The sequence below is a fragment of the Erigeron canadensis genome, chromosome 4 (assembly GCF_010389155.1).
Source record: "Erigeron canadensis isolate Cc75 chromosome 4, C_canadensis_v1, whole genome shotgun sequence".
Taxonomy (NCBI): domain Eukaryota; kingdom Viridiplantae; phylum Streptophyta; class Magnoliopsida; order Asterales; family Asteraceae; genus Erigeron; species Erigeron canadensis.
In genome coordinates, this window is record NC_057764.1 from 43,305,972 (window position 1) to 43,327,882 (window position 21,911).

At 31.4% G+C, this 21,911-nt stretch overlaps 1 protein-coding gene across 1 annotated transcript; it reads right to left on the reverse strand.

Annotated features, from left to right (window-relative positions):
* Positions 1–1,010: 1,010 nt before the first annotated feature.
* Positions 1,011–7,073, reverse strand: LOC122596704 (inactive protein kinase SELMODRAFT_444075-like). The gene is made up of 10 exons (XM_043769323.1): positions 6,932–7,073; positions 5,732–6,090; positions 5,372–5,526; positions 5,183–5,277; positions 4,081–5,105; positions 3,524–3,684; positions 2,678–2,754; positions 2,448–2,595; positions 1,852–2,001; positions 1,011–1,452 (listed from the first exon to the last, which is right to left on the reverse strand). Exons 2-10 carry the CDS (start codon positions 5,919–5,921, stop codon positions 1,243–1,245), a joined length of 2,211 nt encoding a protein of 736 aa, XP_043625258.1. The 5' UTR covers positions 5,922–6,090; positions 6,932–7,073; the 3' UTR covers positions 1,011–1,242.
* Between the last annotated feature and the right edge of the window lie 14,838 nt (positions 7,074–21,911).

The window sequence follows — 21,911 nt, forward strand, 5'->3', positions numbered from 1 at the left end:
CATAGGTGAAAGCTTTTAATATTATATGGCGTATGAGGTGGCATGTGTCGAGTTCATAGCCAAAATAATATGAAGACGACACGTAGGACAAAAGCTGATGTGGCGAATTTTAAGATATGCCACATAGGTGATTGAAAGATAGAGATATATAAACTTTGGGTTCAGTCAACCCATCTAACACACACATATATATAATTCATACTTTATTAGTTTGTACAGGAGACCAAAATTTTCCACTTTTCCAAGTATATTGGTTAATAAGACTACTTGCAAATTTTCTAGCATGTTTAGAACTTATGTGCAAAGTTATTATACATAGCCGTTGTGACAAACAAATTAAAGTCTACCATCTAACGACGTGAGGCCTAGCTAAGCTAAGTTTGAATCATGAAGTGTTGGTCTAATTCACTTTTGAGTTTCCTGTGTATTCATCTTGTCATGTCATAAAACATTTACGATAAAATTTAAGAGCTGGGTCTGTTTGTTTTTTTAACCATCAAGTGACTGAATTGATAAGTAATGTCTGTATGAATTAAGTCAATACAGTTGTATTTTGTTTATTAAGTCATAATAAAAACAAACACGTTTAATGACTTAATAGATTAAGTATTTTTGATTAAGTCGTGACTTAATTTATTAAGTCCTAAACAAACGCTACCCAAGATCAGTAGCACAAGAAGTACCTCCACATATGGGTTAAATAGTTGTCTAGTTTCAATATTTTTCATTTTTTTATTTTTGGTAATCCATTAACTTGGTAGAGTACTTAGTTTATATATGAAGACTCTGTTCTATTTATCTAGCTTAATCATCTAGCCATTTGGGTATCACATTGTATTATTGACGAATGAGTAAATAAGCTCATTATCAGCTTAAGGAATTTAGCAAATGGAACGTTTCTTAAATGGCTAAGCAATTTATTAGGCTAAGCACATCTTTATTAGCAAATGATAAGCAGGCTAAGTGATGTTCAATTTGAGGATGTCCAGAAATGTAAAGAAGATTATATGTGTATAAATAAATAGCAATACGTTTGGCTCAATTAATCTGAAACTAAAGGTTAGTGTTGCTTTGTTGCTTCATCCATTTCACTCGAAAGAATATACTCACTAAGCATTTAGCCAGCACTTTGTGCACGTGCGGGGGAATTACAACTAATTATGTCCTGTACAAGGACAAAAGCATACAAGATGAACAAAAAAGAATGTTACAGGTTCATCGTGTTGAGCATTTGGGTTTGCATTACCTTCGATCTTCACATGAAGTTCTTCTGGCCTTTTCCCTTTGCCAATAAGAAGGACGCACTGAGTCGAGAAAAAGTTTGCTACTGAACCCTCCTTCAAATGTCTCCTTCATTGGACTTTGTTGATGGTCCATATAAATCCTACCACTCCGATTCCCAACGTCTTGACTTGAGTCCATGATCATGTCTCCTTCTAGTATCCTTAGCACCTTATTCACAAACCAATCAGATAAATACCTGTCAACTCTAGAAATTGCAAGGAAACGTTCACATTTGATGAACACAGAATTGCACTAAACGGGACTGGGGACTTTGTTTTACGCTCTCTCGGGCCTAAAGTTTGACCCCGGGATATAATTGGGCTAAGAATCTCAAAAGCATAAATGTATAATTAAAATGGGAAAAATTACTGAAATTTTCTTCGTATAACCTTATTGGCCTTCTTTGACATGGATTTTGCCTTTACTGGTCAATGCCTAAAAAAAACTGGTAAAATGGGCAAACAGAATCTTGAAGCTTAAAAGTTTTCGGAGTTGCAACTGCTTAAAACTGGTTTATAACAGGGGAATAACAAAAGATATATACACGAGTATTTAACCATGGAGTACCTGTGACATGCGAGGACGTAATTGTGGATCTCGTTTAATGCAGAGAGAAGCAGCTTGCAACATACAATAAACCTCTTCTTCTGAGTAAGAGTTCCCTAAACAAGGGTCTATTAGCTCATCAATGGCATCCTCTTCCAACAATGGACGTGCCTAACACATATTAAAGAAACAAATGTCAGGAATAAGATCCTTTTGTGACTGCTAAAACGTATTAGTTATGCCTTTAAATCAGCACTTGAACCAATGGACCTCACCCTATTCATCTGAGATCATGTAGCTACAGTTCAGTCTAATATTTAAGACTTTTAGGTAGCAAAATTGGCAGGTTTAGTAACTAATGGAAATGGATCTGTGCCAAAACCGGTGACTTTTAATTGTGGGTTGGGATAGGTTAACCCAACAAACACTTCTTTGTCCACTTCTTAAATTGTGTTCGTTAATAATTGACGTGTTAAACGAGATAATAGAAGCTTTTTACAAGTTATAACATGTTCCTATTTTAAACATCAGGTCATCCCGTATGGCCATACATCAGTAATGGGTTGAATCTGCCACCTTTAATATGTTTGTTAACGAAGTTTCTGGCTAGAACTCACCCATTCTGTGAGACATTGTTGGCCTTTGGGGCGGCTAAGATCCACTGCCTTTCGTCCTGTAACAAGCTCCACTAGTACAACTCCGAAGGAATATACATCAGCTTTCTCGGTGATCTGGCCACTTTGTGCATACTCAGGAGCCAGGTATCTAAAATCAAAACACAGCTTACTGTTCAGAATATCATGAAGATAATGCAACTAAAAGAACAAGAATGGCGTCAAAGACTAACCCAAATGTGCCAATTACTCTTGTTTCTTCTCCAGTATCACCATCAGGCTGCCACCTTGCTAGGCCAAAATCCCCTACCTTGCAAAAAATAAAAAGGTCGTATCTCATCTGTTAGGTTCTTTTTAAAGCTTTTCAGTGTGCCAAGGTTTTAATACCAAGTCAAACTGTTAGAAGCCCATATTTCAAGTTTTGAAAGGTGAGCAAACCAAGTTCCACACCTAGAAGTCATGAATACTGAACGCACAATGGGTGGATCAGGTAGTTCAGTAACAAGTCAAGATGGGTTTTGGTCAAAACAGGGAATATCTGTGGGAAACTAAATGAATTGGCACAGGCTGACCCAAAAACGCTTTCGTCCCAATGTATATTTTATAAATAATTAGTGTCAAATATATAGATCAAACTTATATTATATCATAATAATAGGAAAAAATACAACTATTTAAAAGGTTTACATGAGCTGAATATACACTTTTACCATTTGGTTTTAGATCCATCATAAGGAAAATTCATCTAGTGGTTCTCAACGTAACCCAACAACCAAGAGGTTGTGGATTTGAGACCCATAGTAGACAAATGTCTGAATACGTGGTGGTTTAGTGAAATAACTGCTCGTTGAACAATAAAAAGAGTCAACCAACTCATAAGAAAACAGGTCGTAAGTGCCACCTCTTTAAATTTATAAGGTTGGAAATGGTTTTCTTCAAAAACCAAGTTGTTCTGCCTTACGCAATCTTGTTGGGATTACAATTAACTTGAAGAGGCAGTATATAATTGTGAATCAAGATTACAGTTTCCCTCAAACGGATTACGGATGAACATTAGAATGCACCTATTAGAAATGTACCAGAGGTTCGAAATCATGGGTGATGAGGATGTTGTTTGGACGCATGTCACGATGTACAATGCAGCCTACTCTGCATTCTTCGTGAAGATATCGTAACCCTCGCGCAGCTCCAACGGCAATTTTTTGTCGTGCTGCCCATTCTAAAGGATTTTGATGACGTCCTGCATTTATTAAGAATTTCTGACAATTATTAAGGTTATCGAAAACGAAGTAATAATGCAGCCTTTGTCTTAAATTTTCTACTATATTATCTACCTTTAGTCTATCCTTAAAATAGGAAGGGTGGCTCATAATTCCATGCTACTCTAAATCTTATGGTTCGAGACTTTGACAAGTTGAACTGTAAATTTTCATTTAAGGGACACGGGACGTCAATGAAAACTATTCAATAATTCACGCAAGAATCCTAACACCAGAAATATCAAGCTTTAAAGAACAAAACTAGAGGGAAGTATAAACAGGGTGAAAAGTTGAAATAAATATGATTGAGTTGGCTTTTCGGTTCAATGGACTCCTACTAGAGCATATATAACTGAAGTTTGTGTTTAAGAATTTACCATAAAGATGTGAATCCAGAGATCCGTTGCATATATATTCATAGACAAGCAGCCTCCTTCCGTCCTCGATACAAAATCCAATCAACATAACAACGTTCCGATGCTGAGCACAGCTCAAAACTTCAACTTCTGAGCAGAATTCTTGATCCCCTTGAGAACTTGCTAGTTTGTGTTGTTTGACAGCAACTGCCTGCCCATCTGGAAGTACCCCTCTGTGTACTGACCCAAATCCTCCTTCAGCTAAGAAATTTGCTTGTGAAAATCCTCCGGTTGCATGCTCCAGCTCCGCATAAGTGAACCACTTAGGTGGTTTTCCAAATATGGGTGCCTTGTGTTGACATATTGAGCACAAGGGAGGTGGGCCAGAAGGTGTATTTCGAGATAAAGATATAGCTTCCCTAACGTTTCCATTAAACTCTACATCACTTCTATGGCTTCCATGCTCGCTATCTCGATCAAGCTTAGAGAACCTCCTGAACATGTCTTGGGACGTCGAAGTTTGAGCTAATGAACTATATCTTTGTGAACTCTCTTCCCTGTTTTGAGATGATTGACAGCTTGATGTGATTAGGTCCACCATCCATGGTTGAAACCTTAAGCTAGATGACGATGATGATAGATGCTCACTTTCAGAGTCTGAACTTGACTCTAGGTGATCTTGGTTCTGCTTTCCGGCTAACAATTTCTCCTTATTTAAGGAATTACTTCTTACCGGGATAATGAATGGTGATGTTCCCGGGTCAGAACTTGAAACTGATGAGGTTCCAGCTTCGGTTGCAGTAAAGACCTCAGGGCTACTTGTTGGAGTAACAACAGGTCCTCGAATTGAATCAAGAGACGAGCTTTTGTTTTTGGCTTGTTTTTCAGAAGATGGATTTGTTGAAGGCAATGGACAATCAGCTTCATCTTTCTTTTTAGGTGATCCAACTAAATTCAGACGAAGAACTTTTGGCTGCGATTTCTTCATTATCACAATGTTGCATTGTAAGTCTTCCATACATCTTTTCTGTTCATGTTTCAGCTTTCTGAAAGATTCGTATACCATCAAAAAGTAAGCGAAAGAAAAACTCTAAAAAATCATAGGAATTTAAGTTAAGCATACTTGTCTAACACAACCCAGCTAGCATGAATTTTCTTGGCCTCTGCAGCTACTGCTCCACATGGTGATCCCGGAACAATTTTTATTTTAACGTTTATCTACAACATTATTAGCACAAGAAGGATTTACATTCTTTATCAAAACGATAATTAAACATCAGGCAGTGAGTACTTTCTTGTGAGACGAGCAAACCTTATTTGGATCATAAACGTCATGAAGCTGAAGTATCATTTGAGAACAGGAATCCGTAATATCGATTTTTTGGTCTGAACTTGTTCCAACGTAAGACTTCCGGTGGCCACTAGCGCAGTCTCCGCTAAATCTTGGAAAACCCCATAGTTTTCTACCTACATTGGAATTTGGAGTGTATTACAAGGATGCTAAATACCATCTAATAACATGATTAACGTAACGATATAAACTAACCCATCAACACTTGTATCCATACCAGGATTCTACATCATAGAGCTTAATGTATTTAGGCGAACAAGTGAACTATGGTTATAAAATCATACCGAGAAAGCGACAATGTATCACAAAAATGTAGCATACCATTAGTTTGTGCAGGCAAGACCACAAGCAATGTAATGCAGTGCCCTGGTTGAACCACATGAGTCAAAGCCCAAACCAAAGCAGTCTTTGGAATTTCTTTAGATGCCTTAACAGCAACGACAACCTTCTCGGCCGCATCCAACCCCTTTCCCGGTTTACCCATATTGTCTTCTTTACTCATTGAACCCATTATATATAAATACTTTCAAAGATTCCTTTTCATCACTCCAACTCTTATCATTTCTTCAAAGGACAGGATCAGTAGGACATACAATTCACAAGGTGTAAAAAAAAGATCCCAAATTGTATTATTGTGTGCTTCTGTTACTTAGCCCCCACCACAAGCCCCCTTCTGATTCCTGGTAGTAATAAATATATAAATATTATATATATGATATTTAGATATGTGAATGTGATTATTAATACTTACAAAATCAGGTAAAAAATAATATCATACATATATAGATATATACAAATATAGATATCTTTTTTACACATAGTATATTTGAGTAAACCTTGCAAAGGAATCAAACATGAGTCACAGTTAACATTTACCAAATTTGCTAAAATTATATTCCTGAGAAATGCAAACTTGTAACCAAATAAATCCAAAAGTCTAGGATCTATGGAAATTTTGATCTGACAACAAATTTCAATGTACTGATTATTACCACATGATATATTATGACATACACACATATACATACATAATCCGTGCATTTCTTCAAAAGTTTGACTATAAAGATCTACTATATGTATATATCTATATATTCCAAAACTGTTATGTATTAAATTTAAAATATATATATTGAAGGACACTAATAATCAAATCAAATGACGTGACAACATATATATATATATATATATAAGAGTTGAAAGTTGAATTCAATTGATTTTGATACTGAGTTGGTACATAAAAACAAAATAAAACAGCAAAATATGAACAGATATGTATGTATGTAACAACAATTAACGTAACAAACGTACAACACATGCAATAATGGAATTCACTGTCACGCACATAATAGTGATGTAGATAAATATTTCCATTTATATCGATTTACTTATTTGACAAAAGTAGCGGAATATCACTTTTTTGCTCAATTCGAAATACATACGAGTATAATATAATAAAATATAGTCTTTTTATGCATAAAATAAAATAGGAATATATAATGAACATATGATTGATTATATTACCTTTTGTAATGTAATGCAATGGATTTAGCAATCTGGAAAATGGAAGATATTATAATAATAATATGAAACTATGTTGTGAAAGTGTGATGAGGAGGTATGAGTGACTGTGTGTGTGTGTTGCTTCTGTGTTTTTTATTTAAGTTTCATTCACGGTTTTGTTGAGGGAAATTGGGAGGACGAAAATGCCCTTGGGGTTTGGATAAATTTACGGAGATAGTTTTTCTGGATTTCAGGTAAGACCTGCGGATATCAAGAAACATTAAAAAGATTTTTGATTAGTTTAATATTATGCACACCTCATTCTCGCTTACGACAAGTTCTTATCGAGAAATCTGAGCACTGATTATTTTTCTTTAAACCCCCTGAAGTGTTGAATTGTGGTTGTTTGGGATGTTCACTATACAATGAACAACTCTATAAAAATCGCCATGATAAAAAGGAATAACGGTGAACATATAAACATTTTATAAAATTACTAATCACCCTGGTGTTAAGTTGTCTTGATATTATTACAAGATGTCTTAGGATTAATAAGATAATCTCAAATCATTAAAAGAGGTTTTAAGTTTAAACATTTCAAAAGTGACCAGAAAAGTTATTTGATACTAGTCGAATGTTTTGATTGTAACATATAGTCGGGTCAAAAGACTTGCTATCCTCAACTAACCTAAACAGAGAATACATTCGTTATTTACTTGTGTGAATGCTTTAGAATTCGTTTTTGAGTTGTCTATTTGTCTATTAAACACAACTATACATCTTTTTCATATATATAGAGAGACGAGAGTCAACTAATATTTTTTATAAATCTTCTTGCAATCATATATAAAACAAATTTTAGTTAGTTGATTCTTTTTAAACATGACTACTAACTCATTACAAGTAGATTAATACATGCTACAGGTAAAATATTATGATGCATATAAAAGATTGAGAAACACATTCTATATCAAATATTGAATAAATTCTTAATTACAAAGTGTTTTTACAAAATAAATATGATTTTGAAACTTATATTGTATATCATTAGCCCTTCTTAATTAACATGACAAAAGAATATTTCATAGCTAACATATATAACTAGTAGCCTAAGATCTCGACTAAAACACATTTGCATTTTTGTATTTCTGATATTCATTTGTCAAATTTTGTGTATTTTATAGGAATTTTTATTTATCACGATTTTAAAGAAAACTATGAAATAAAATTTGAAATGATAACAAATAAGGGGGTAAAAGTGAAATAATTGAACTTTTAAATGAGATGACAACGGGCAGCATGAACAATGGAAGGAAAAGGTTAAACTTCAGCCTTTGTGCCATTTTCTTTATTTTATCAATCCGAGATAGAGAAATAATATGCATTGATATACAAAATACTATATATAATTTAGAAATTCAAACATGTTAATTTTAATCCCAATAACAACAAAAGAAGGCATTAAATATCATGCAACAACTATTTAAACTTAAAACATATGTTAAAGTATATTTTATGGATTATTACATGTGAATGTAATTAATTATGACAAAATGTCTATGTTAAGTAAAGATCTTATAAAATATCTATGTAATGTAATATACTTTCAAATCATGGTTATTGGATGTACTCGGATATATATGGCAACCATATAAGCTGTCACGTGTAAGTTTTTGATTGGTCAGATACATCCAATAAACGGAATTTGAAAGTTCATTACATGACATAGACATTTTATAAGATCTTTACATAACATAAACATTTTATCATAGTTAGTTACGGTAAAAATCCCTATATTATCCATATATTTTATCCCTTCGATATATTCTCTTAGGATAAGTATCTTTGAATGTAATAAACTTTGAACGAATGTGTATAGTAGGAAATAACTAAAGTTGTGTGTATTGTATGTAAACAACTCGAAAATAATGTTTATTGTATGTAAGAATATGTATTCAACCAATTAAAATCAGACAAGTGGCACCTCTGTATGGTTGCCACGTATGTTTTTTTACATACAATAAACATTTTTTAAAGTTGTTTACATACAATACACACAATTTTAGTTATTTCCTACTATAGATATTCGTCTAAAATTTGTTACATTCCAGGATACGTATCCCTATTCTCTTGTCATTGTCATTATATTATATGAGACCCACTCAAATGTGGCCAAAATCTATCATTTGAAATAAAACTTTTTTTTTTATAACTAATTTTATGCTAAGAAGTTCGACTACTTATCAATTTTCAAAGCAACAATTTGATTACTTTTTACAAAGAAAAAAAACACTTATATATTTTATTGAAATTGAGTTGTTTAACTTCTACTTCTTGTAACGAATGATACTATCTTAGTATAAAGATCCCCTTTTGGTTCTTTAATGTGAGTGTCTTAATGCGGCAGTTTTTTGATAACCAGTAACTCAAACCGGGTCACAATCAATTTTTTTAACTATAATATATGAGAAATGTCTAATTATGTTAACAGTTGCGGCTATAATTGTATTACGGTATAAAATATAGTTTTCCTTCTTTTTATTTTAAAGCAGCATGGTTGAATCAGTGGTAAACATCTTTGCCTCTGAAGACAGAAGTCATGGGTTCGATTATCATCCTATGCAAAGGTTGGAGGGCATTTTCTACGATTTAGGTAGAAACTGGAAGCAGCCTCTCTATTTAGGTAGAGGTAAGGTCTGCCTATATCTTAACCTCCCCCATAAACCGTCGAAGTATTGAGACTCAAAACCCGCAGAAGGCGACACTGAACAGTTAGTTAGTTACTTTTCTTCTTTTAATTTTGGGATATCCTGAATGTTTTTAACGTGTTTGGTGGATTGTTGTAGTAAGTAGTAACAAACAAATGAATTATAACTTTAGCATAACAATTTATGTATAACGTTAATGTATCAACTTTTTCACATTATTCTATTTTTAAAATTTTGAGTTAATAAAAGAATACATAAATGTGAAGAATAGTCTAATATATTTAGAACATTAGATATTTAGATGTATTAAATTTTGAAATTTTTGAAGATATATAGTATATTCAAATCAAATTCTTATCTTTACGTTCTGTATAAGTTTGAAATCAATCACGGTAAAGGAACAAACACGATGGCACTTTGCGTTCTTTCACAAAATGATGCGACTTCTTCACAAAATGATGCATCATTGCATCTATATATTAACAATATGGACCCACATGAGTTGCTCCATGACGTATATTGTCCTTTTTCTTTCCTTTTTGTCCATTTTCGTATGAAATTTCAAATCAGGTATACCTTATTTTCTTTGTTTAATAGTTGACCCAATGAGGCATATACACTTAAAATTGACGTGGTACAGTGGCGGATCTAGGAATTATATTTATAGATGGCAACATTTTTTCATAGCGGTCAAATGACAAATATACACAGACATGATATCTAATGAGAAAAAAAAGCGATAAGCTGCCACATTAAAATAGATACAACAAATATAACAGAAAATAGCTTAGTATTTTGTTATTAATGGAAAACATATCAAGTAGAATTAAAACCACAATTCAATAATTCAAAATTTATAAACTATGACTAATATAGTTCATCTTTAACGAATTAATAACGCACCTATGACAACAAAAGTTATATACTCGGAAGCGAATTTAGTTGTTGCTCATAAAAGTAAACATGGAATAGAATAAATTAAAAATTATTCTTATGATGGTAGTTGAAAAAAAAAAACAAAGTTCATCAAGACTTAATGATATAAAAAGAAGCTTACCAAGACTTCAAAGGAGCAGCTTGTAGTTTTATTTAGTTTTATTGCATCCCACATCGATGCATAAGAGAAGCTCACCATGATTAAAATATTATAAGAATTTAAAGCATTAAATTGTTAACCTTTCACCCAAAAGTTTAAAAGAAGTCGAGGGCCATAAGAATTTAAGCGGGGGCATAATAATAATTTGGGCTTAAAAGGTGAAACAAACCATTAGAGAATCAGTCATATATGGTTAGTTCATGAGAAGTTATTGGGGGCATTACCCCCCATAGATTACAAGGTACATCCGCTCCTGACGTGGTATTACTTTATCTTTCATAACAAATTTTCTATTCTGAGAAACAGCTCGCTTTTATCTGTTTAAATTAATCGTAAAGGATAACTTTTGACTTGTCTAGCCAATTTATTTTTATGACAGCTTAAAACCTTACTAGCAACCCGAAGACATTTACTATTAAGATTTGAACCTGACGTCTGATCATTAATTTGTCAATGTGTGTATTTTTTCTTTCTAACTTTTCGCCTAATTTTTGCACCGATATTTAACCTCCCAAACATATTAGTCTAATAGGTAATATGTGTATAAAATAATAGTTCATTAATTTATATAAATGTACATTTTAATAGCATATTATAAAAAGATCCACCTCGTTACTCGGCCTCCACACTTGTAAGTATTTATTCATGGCCATGCCAATGACACACATTCAATTATTTTCTATTGGACCCACTCACCGTTACCTATCTCCGTCAATCAACCTAACGGAAGGTAACATTTATGACACTTCAAACGTGAAATCTCCATTAAAACGTGACGTTCACCTGTCACACCGTATAAACTATAAGAGACACGGTAAATAGTAATAGTAATAAATATATAAACGGCGGTTGTTGGCGGTGGTCTGACCGTTGTCAGTTGGTAGTGGTTACTGCGTGCGGCTTCAGTCCACTTTTGACGGATCATGTCCCATACATCTTTCGAACCTCCTAAACATTTTTTAATTTTCTAAATTATTTAACAAAGAGTTTGTTAATCAGGAAAGACTATTATAAGTTAATCATATATATTTTCTAGTAATCCAAATCATGCTCAAATTAATATTCCTAGCTTATTAATTAATTTACATGATGTTTGACTTGATTTTTACTCTTAATAAAAATATATTGACTTTACCTGTTAAGTTGAATATCATTTGATAAATTTATTATATATTCACGCAATGTAACGGGAAGTCGGGAACCATGCTTTACTTTGTAGTCAAAAATAAATAACAATAGTCGTGGATTGGAAATTGAAGTTCCAATTGAAAATGGAGAGTCTTCTACCTCACCGATGTAAATTTTATGGTTATCATATGATAGTCCTCAATTTGAAACTCGTACCTTCACTTAGGCTTAGAGCCGAATAACCCAACCTTGATAGAACTTAGCTATGCTATCGAGACGACATCTGTTTTAGTTGCAGTTAATTTAATTAACATGTGATAATATCGTGCATGCACAATATTTTCCTTTTTTAAGGAAATTATTATGTATTCTAACATGTCTATAACTCTATATATACATCCAAAATAGCCAAATGTTTAATTGGACCCACGTAGCCGCCTTTACGGAATTGCGGATCAGTTGCTTATCCCTTGATTTACTAATTAACTAATCGTTATGATTTTAATTAAGGGACCATAAGTCCATAACCACGCACGTCTCAATATATATTTTGTCTTGTATGTATGCTACCTGTCTCTTTTTTAGTGCCAAAGCCTAAAGACAAAGGTATATATTCGTTATTAAGATAAGATATAGAAAAGGTTTTGTTAACGTGTAATTAATAAATTTATTGCTTTCCAAAATAACTATGCCAATCTTTGATATATAGCCACTACAAATAATATTATAACTTATTTACAATAAAATATAATTAATCTGGAGAAAAACAATATGACAAATTACATATGTAAGTCAGTATCTAAATTATGACGTTTTAAAACTTTAGACCTTTTAATGTGAATAAATTTAGACACACTTTTTGCTCAATATAGTTTACACATCTAAAGCATAACAAATTTTTATAATTTGTTCATGCTATCAGATTAAACGTATGAACAATTATAGTATTTATACTTAATACTCCTTTATAATAATTATCACCCCCTTTATTTTTGAAAAATGTTAGAAAATGGTGATACAAAGTACTAAATTACCCTTAATAAACACCCACTATGGAAAAGAGTTATTCGAGATTAACAAATTTGCCCTTAATTAATTAATTTACACTTTATAACCTTATCTTTTTAATTTATTATCTAAGTCCTTATCTTTTGAAATATTTTCACTATTACCATTACATCAACTTACACAGTTACATTACTCGATACCAATTGTCAACGTCATCACCACCTGTCACCGACCCCACTAAACCGTTGTGCTGTCACTGTCACCGCATTGTGCGGGTACCATGCTAGTTTATGTAATGAGTATTAACAACCAATCAAGTGAAAAAGTATTCTGGTTAGAAGTTAAAGTTTTGCTTTAAGAAAAAAAAAAGTAAATAGATGAGAATTAAGATTTTCACTCTTGAGTCATATAAAGGTAACTTAACGAAAGTATATATTTTCGTGATTTAGTTTCAAGAAGCTGATCTTATATAATCACAAATAGGAGACAATAGGTTTGGTTTGTAACTTGTAAGATCACTTTGTATTTTGGTTTTTGTAAACCTTATTATTCAAAAGAAATACCCTTTTTTTAAAAGTAATTTCTATTCACAAACACCCGTACCCACAAATTGTTGCCGGCAACAAGTAATTAGATGACTGTATTATTTACAATTCCAAAATGGTTTCAATTTTCCTAACTAGTCAGTACAACATCTTGATCGATTCTTAAACTAAAAGAAGCTAGTTGTCTTTATCACTTGAAATGCCTTGTCGCCATTCATTTCCTCATAATTGAATCTTTTATTATTTCTTGCATGCCATAAGCACCAACAAGTCACAAAAACAATGCCTTTGAAGATCGTCTTTATAATTTCTCCACGACCCAAATGTTTTTCAATCAATAGAAATACTTAGTTTTAAGAATCAGACTTTATGAGAGTGGATTATTAGGGGTTTTTTTCGAGAATCCTGAGTTTCATACCAGACATGCGTGGTTCAAGCACGACAGACTGTCCAATTGGATATAATTGTGGTGTTTCGAGTGCTAACTGCTAACTACTAATTCGCTGTTAAAAAAAAATTATTTTATATAATAATAATCACATAAATTATACAAGAATAATTGAATATAATAATAATAATAATAATAATAATAATAAACCCGGAAACAACGGGCCATGACAGGTGGTCCGAGATGTCTTAATACATGATACGCATGGAATTTAATGAAATTAAATTACACACTCACCAAAACGTTCATCAACATTGTCCTAATTCCTATGTGCCAACTCCCTTTCCCTGTTTTCACTTTTATGGCCCTCAAATATAAAAAAATGAAGTAATATCCATTTTTTATTATTATTTTTAAAGGATAAAAAAATGCATTATTATTGACTGAATGACTGCTCTCAAGTAATATATGTATCATTTTTTCTTTTGTTTTGAAAGATTTATGATGATCGTTCATTATTAGTTTATATAATTAGCTGTAAAAATTATACATTGTGGTACATTAATCAAAAATCTAATTACGAATATTACCTACCATAAAAAAGGGTAAAGGAGAATACTCTGTTTCCGAGATCATATTGGATCTCCATTATCTCATCTCGTAAAAATTATCGTGTTGGTAAATTACTTTTACTTAATAGTCAGATGATTTGGGCATCCTCAAGTTAGGATTAAACTCGCATCTCTCAACTTCACACGTGAATCCAAACTGCATTGGTAAGATGTACTACTCCATTTATTGATGAATTTATACGGTAATCTTTTGCCTTTAATGGCTAAATTAGATCACTAGTAGATTACTAGAGTATTATCGTTTGTTATCAGTAGTATAGAGCAAGGGTTATTTAAGAACTCACAAATAAAAAAAACTCAAGAACAAATGTGAGCCACATATTTCTTCTACCTTTCTCTCTCTTTAATAAAATAAAAAAATTCATCCAAATTATTCAAAATGTTTTATCTTACAAACCGTAAATCGTTAGATGAAATAAAAACTATGAGTAGTCTTAAAATTTCGTCCTCTTTCATTAGAGATGCAATTCAATATACCTTTGACGACTTTTTAATTTTCGTTTTTTTGTCCCTTCTATTTGTGTACTTACACGTGTAAGATCTTTGTTTTCACATTTAAATTAGTAAATAACGATATGCACACAACAATGAAGGTTAAAGGCGGAGTCTGTCAATCAATGGTGGAGCCATGGTGGCCAAGGGCGAAGCCCGTCAGTCCATGGCAGAGCCATAGCGGCTATGGGAGGAGTCCGTTAGGTAAATTACCCATCACCGATCTCTCACTATGACCTATCACCTTATATGACCTATCACATGCACTATGACTTATCACCCTCAATGACCTATCACCCCCACCAGCTACCCTTTATGAATATCCTTAAAAGCGAAGCACGTTTTGAATCACATTTTTCATTCAACTTACACATGTGCAGGTTATGTGTAAGTATCAAAAATAAAATGAAAATTAAAAAGTCGTCAAAAGTATATCGAACAACATCCCTAATGAAAGAGGACGAAATTTTAAGACTACATATACTTTTTATTTCATCTAACGATTTACAGTTTATGAGATAAAATATTTTAAATAATTTGGATGAATTTTTTTATTTAATTGAATAGAGAAAGGTATAAAAAATATGTGACTCACATTTGTTTATGAATTCCTTTTTATTTGTGAGTTATCACCCCAGTAATATAAGCGTATCATAAAATAAAAAGAATCTCATTGCTAGCCCAACATAAAATATCTTATTTCTATTGTATCTTGAGACTTGAAACCATAATCAATCTATCTAATATCTAACTCAAAATAGTTTAGTTTAAACTTTCAGGTTTTCGTAATTTGTGTACATGGAACACAAACTAGGACACAATCAGCTAAAATTTCTTTTAACTAGATATAAAAAGTGCATATTTATTATTTATATAAAATTGATTAATTTCGTATGTGAAAAATACACAATTATTATTCATCTATCTTAATATAACTAAAAGAGGGGTTGGGGGTACACTTAACACCCTTAATTTTTTTTCTTTAGCCTAATTCTCAATCCTTATTAATTCTCTAATTTTTTTAATATTAATCTAATTTAATTTACACTTTTTGGTTTTCCATCATCAATTTATACTTTAACCCAATCTAAAACAATTAATTTACACTTTTAACACAATTTATAAATAATTAACTTACAATTTTGATTTTCAATCACCAATTTACACTTTAACCCAATTTAAAAATAATTAATTATACTTTTTGGGTTTTCATCACCAAATTACACTTAAAAATAATTAATTTACACTTTTGGTTTTCCATCACCAATTTACAAATTTACCCAATTTAAAAATAATTAATTTAAAAGAAGCTACGATCAACTACAAAAGAGTTTTTCTTTTTTATATACTTTGCACATAATTAATCATTATTATTATTTTTTAACATTGAATTCTTATGTTATTGTTATTATTATTATTTTTAATTTAGTTTGTTGTCCATTATAGGTTCGTTATGGCTGTTTCTTCAACAACAAAAAATATGACCACATTAGTTCATCTTAAAGATCTTAAGCCAACACATGTTAATCATCATTTACGACTCTGTGTTGTGCATTTATGGATTGTTTCGAAGTGGAACAACCCGCAGAAAATCATAACGTTTGAGATGGTCTTTGTTAATGAATTGGTATGTATTTTTCAAATTATATAGTTTACACTTTTAGAATATAAGAAACTGTAAATTTTTTTATTTAACTAAAGTTGAAAAAAAATGGTAAACTGGAATCAATGTTTATATGGAGTTAAATTTCGTATGTTTCTTCTTTAGCTTTTGTATTGATTAAGTTGTGATATATCACTTAACTAATCTAAATACTATATACTAACTTTTGTATTTATAACCTATATTAACTCTTAGGATTTACCATTATATCTTTGTTATAACCTTTTAGATATAAAGTCTAAATTTGCTATGAGTAGGGTTCTGATTACTTTAAGATATTGCCTTTGATTATTTTGATATCGTTTTGAAAGTAACTCATTAATGGCGTATACTTAAGATTCACGATTATATCTTTCTATAAACTTTTAGATAAAAAGTCGAATTTTGCTATGAGTAAGATTATGATTACTTTAATATATCGACTATGATTATTTTGAATCTGTTTTGAAACTAGCTCATTAATGGTGTAACTTTTTAGCCGATGTTATTATATTAGGGGAAGTAGCTACATATTGAGATGGTGTTGAATGTTTTAATATGATTATTTAGCATGATGGAACAATTCATCAATTTAGTTTGTGTATGACAGATATATTTCGGATCTTATGAAAAACATGATATCAATTTTAAATAATACCTTTAGTTAAAACCCTTCACGTTATGTTTAGGATTTAACACAACAAGAGATGACTTTGCAAGGTTTTTGGCTCAAATTTTTAATTTATCAAGAATTTGTTTCCCTATCTTTCTTGCATTAACCGATAAAATCATTTGATCCACGTTTGGAATGTCTTTGGTTGGGTTCCTTTTTTATCCTGAATAATTTTCCTGGATCTGTATGCAAATATGTTTATTCGATTCTTATGGTTAATTTGTTTGAAGTTTATTTTTTAAAATTAGATTAAATACATAGAAACACACTAAGAGAACTTACCAGTTTTCTATGGGTTTTTTTTTTGCTATTTGTATGGCTCGGTCAATGGTGAATGAGCGAAAAATTTTACGTGTATTTTGACCGATGGAGTGGCTATTCAGCTACCAAATATCCAAGTTGATTTCGGTATATCTATTTAATATATTTGAATTCCAATTTTTTAGCTTTGATTAATATATTTTAAGACTACCCGTCCATTGAACGGGCCTGAACACTACTTCATATATATAATAAATCAAATTTTTTTGACGAAACATAAGTTTACAACCCGAACCATTAACTCATGACCTGAACCATAGATTTACAATCTGCCATATATTTGGCCTCTAAATTTCGTCTGTTTTTTTGAGAGCTCTAGCTAGAACCTTAGAAACATAAATACACCTCTATAATAGATTTACGGCCCTTGCAAATTCGGTTTGATTTGCATTCTTTTCTTCACTTTATCTTATAACCGAACTTTTGTAGCACCTGATGATTTTCTTGTAAACTTCATTTGAGTCCACTTCAAGCTCGATTTGGCATCTCCATTTCACTTGTAGGCATTCCTAAATCAATTTTTGACCACAAAAGCTCCGTTTGTAGCTCAAGTTTCACTAAGTTCACATAATGTACGTGTCCACAAAATACTTATGCAAGTACTAAGTCACCAAAATACATGTAATTAATCAACTTAAAATGCAACCATATTAATTAAAGATATTAATTTTAACGTACACTATAATGTAAAAACATGTTGAAAGAACGAGGAAAAATTTTTCATCAATTTATTTTCCATTGGTTTATAGCTTGCTTTTGTAGTTTACATTTAAAAAACCTTAACCACAAATTAAAACACTGGTTCATCAAACGCTACAACCATTAAAAACTAGATTAATACCCGATCGGTGACCGGGTAAAAAGATAAATTGATATATAAACAGATCGGTTAAAAAGATAAATTGATATATGCATCATACATTGCAAAAAATGCACGTCAAATTATTAGAAAACGTATTGTGAAAGAGAGAAAGAAAAAAAGCATATAGTTTGATTGTAAAGATTGTTCTGTTGATATTTTTATGAGTCTTATGATATTAGTATTTTTTTATTTTATTTTTTGCATGTTTATTGATATATGAAGTTTAATATGATAGATTGAATATAAAGTTCAGATAAAATTTTACACACGTGTAATTTTGGGTATATCATGTTAAGGTTGTCAATAGTCAATCTAACTCGATATTTATTTTGAAGAAAAACAGTTTTAGGTCAAGTATCTCAACCTGCCAACCCAACAATTTGATTTTTTTAAGGTTAGTTCGGGTTGGCTCCTTTGGTTGTCAGGTCCACCTAGTGGTGTATAAAAACGGTTTTTTACTCAATTCGACCCGGTTTTTTGGTCAATGAGGCCAAAACCGGATTTGACCCAACCCAACCCGGTTTGATACCGATTTTTGGCCAAACTTTGACTGGGTATTGACCAGGTTTTACCAATTTTTTTTACCAAAACTCATGCCAGACCCGATCGCAACCGGATATAAAAACGAAAACCCAAACCGGTTAGTAATCGTCGGGTTGGGTCAGACCCGGTTGTAGACCAGTTTTGGGTTCAGGTTCGGGTTTCAACCCGGATTTTTGTACACCTCTAGGTCCACTCCCAACTTGAAATATTTTTATATTAATTTGTTTATAATTAATACTGATCCGTTTGACAAAAAATCACACATTTGACATTTCAACCCGTCAACCAATTTGTCTAGAAAACAACTAATTTGACTAAATTGATCCAATAACAACCCATTTAACCTAATAACCCACAAACCTACAGGTTGTCGCAAGTTGGGTCTTGGTTGTAATTTATGATATGAAACTTTAGTGGGTCTGATTAAGGTTAAAGATTTATAACCTGTCATCCCAATTGGGGTGGTTCTAACTGACAAACGTATATCATATATAAAACTTTCTATGAATCTTTATGTAGGCTAAAAAAAACTCTTATTGTTAAAAAAATTTAATTATAAATTTGAGAAAAATTATACACCATAAATAGTTATAATTCTTGCATGAACAATAATGGTGGAGTACATAATCCCACTTCTTTTAAACGAACTTTAAAAAATCACATGTTTAAAAATATATAGTAATAATGTTGATAAGCTACTATTTCTCATTATGTTTCACAATTGTGTTCTAGTTATATAGACTACATTCAATTTACTAACCCATATATTAATTTGGTTTTTATTATGTTCAAATTAAATTAAAAATAAATAAAAACTATTATACTCCGTATTTTTTTTAAATAATTTGTTTGTATCTAGTATTAAGCATCTTCTTTAAATTCCAAATATAATTACTAATATATTTGTTTTATATTTAACTTCACTAATGAAAAGATTCTTCTTAAATAAATTTTAGATCATTTCCAAAAATAGACTCAACCAATCAAAACACAAAAAAAATAAAACCATCAGCCAATCAAAAGCTAGAGAATTAATTCAATCTTTTTTTTCTCTCAACTCTACCGACAATATATATATAATATGTAAAATAAACTTAATTTTATGAATTCTATCTCATAAGTCATAAGTATACACATTCACATGAATCATGATATAGCAAAACATAAGTACATAAACTTTTTTGATGGTAAATTAAATAAGACAGTAATAATTGAAAGATAGATAGAGTACGTACGTGATGCATATTATTGAGTGAGTGAGTGAGTGGATGGTCGTTTTCATTGGATGAAAGCCATAAACCCTACAACTATATATCATCTCTATTGTCTATTTCATGCTTATCAGCTCCTCTAACTTTGCAAAATATCATCATTTGGATATATGGCATAACTAATATATAATGTCACGTTATCATGTTCCCATTTTTGGACCACTTGAATGTTTCGTCTTTGTTTACTTTTACGCAATACATAAAATGAGTACTTTCTGTTCTTAGCTAATTTGATTTCATTTCAGAGTCCGATCATCTATATATTCTTAGATAATTAATTAGTTGCTGTCACCAAACAAATATCATAAAATAATGTAAAAATTATCAAATCGATCATGAACTAATTAAATCTGATAATATTAGTATAAATTTATTTTATTTTTTTTGCCCCACTAGGTGCAAATATGAATTTGATTAAACATTGGAAGCCAGTGGTGGACATCTTCAAAACAAGATTGGCACTTTGGAAGGCTAGATCACTATCCTTTGGTGGTAGGTTGACATTGATAAAATCGGTACTTGGCTCTACTCCTATCTATTATTTTTCATTGTTTAAAGCACCAAAGCATGTTATAGAGTTACTGGAAAAGTATAGAAAACAGTTCTTGTGGTCGGGAGGGGAAGACAAGTCATAGATTCATTGGGTTAAATGGGAAAGGATGACATCGAAATCAACCGGAGGATGGGGAGTCGGGTCCTTACGGGCTTTTAATCTCTCTTTGATTTGTAAATGGTGGTGGAGAGCAAAAGATAAACCCAATGATCTATGGTTCAGAGTTATTTCAGGAGTACACATTTTAAGAAGATTTGAGTCTTTTTTACCTATTAAGTTGTCTTTAAGTGGGGTGTGGAAAACAATTTGTAGTGGTGATAATGAGCTGTCATCGCATGGTCTATCCCTTAGCAATATGTTTGAGTGCCAAGTAGGAAACGAAGGAGAAAAGTAGCTTTGGAAAGTAGATCAGTCGATCAGGTGTCTTCAGTACGGCTTCTATTAGTATAATTTATCGTGAATTACGTACCTTCTTCGTTAATCTCTGCAAATCATGCATTAAAAAGTGAGTAATATACTTTTCATTAATCTCTGCAAATTATGCATTAAAAAGTGAGTAATATACTTGCAGAATTTTGTCATTCACTGTCATTTCTTCACACTTGTTTTTTCATATCTTTAAAAAGTGTGAAGAAAGTTGTTAATTTAATCACATTTAAAAGTGTGTAGAAATAATTTACATTTTAAAGTGTGAAGAAGCGATCACAATATTTACACAGTTATAGATGTGGAAAAAAAATTCACACTTTCAAGTGTGTAAAAATATATCAATTGTTCACACTTAAGAGTGTGAAAGTTAATTTGTAACACTTTTTATCTTCACACATGGAGGGTGTGAAGAAATCATGTGTTACAAATTGGCTTTTCACACTATTAAGTGTGAAAATATTTGACAATTGATCACACTTTTAAGTGTTAACATTTTTTTTACACACTTATAAGTGTAAATAAATTATAACTTTTGAAATTTATTCACACTTTTAAATATAACTTTTTTATACACATTTTTATATGTGATTAAATTCATAATTTTTTTCATAATTCGAGTGTGAACCAATGAATTTTTTTTTTAATAGTGGTTCTACATGTTTCTTTTACCATTTTCAATGTAACACACGTAATTTAAGTAGTGGATGCGT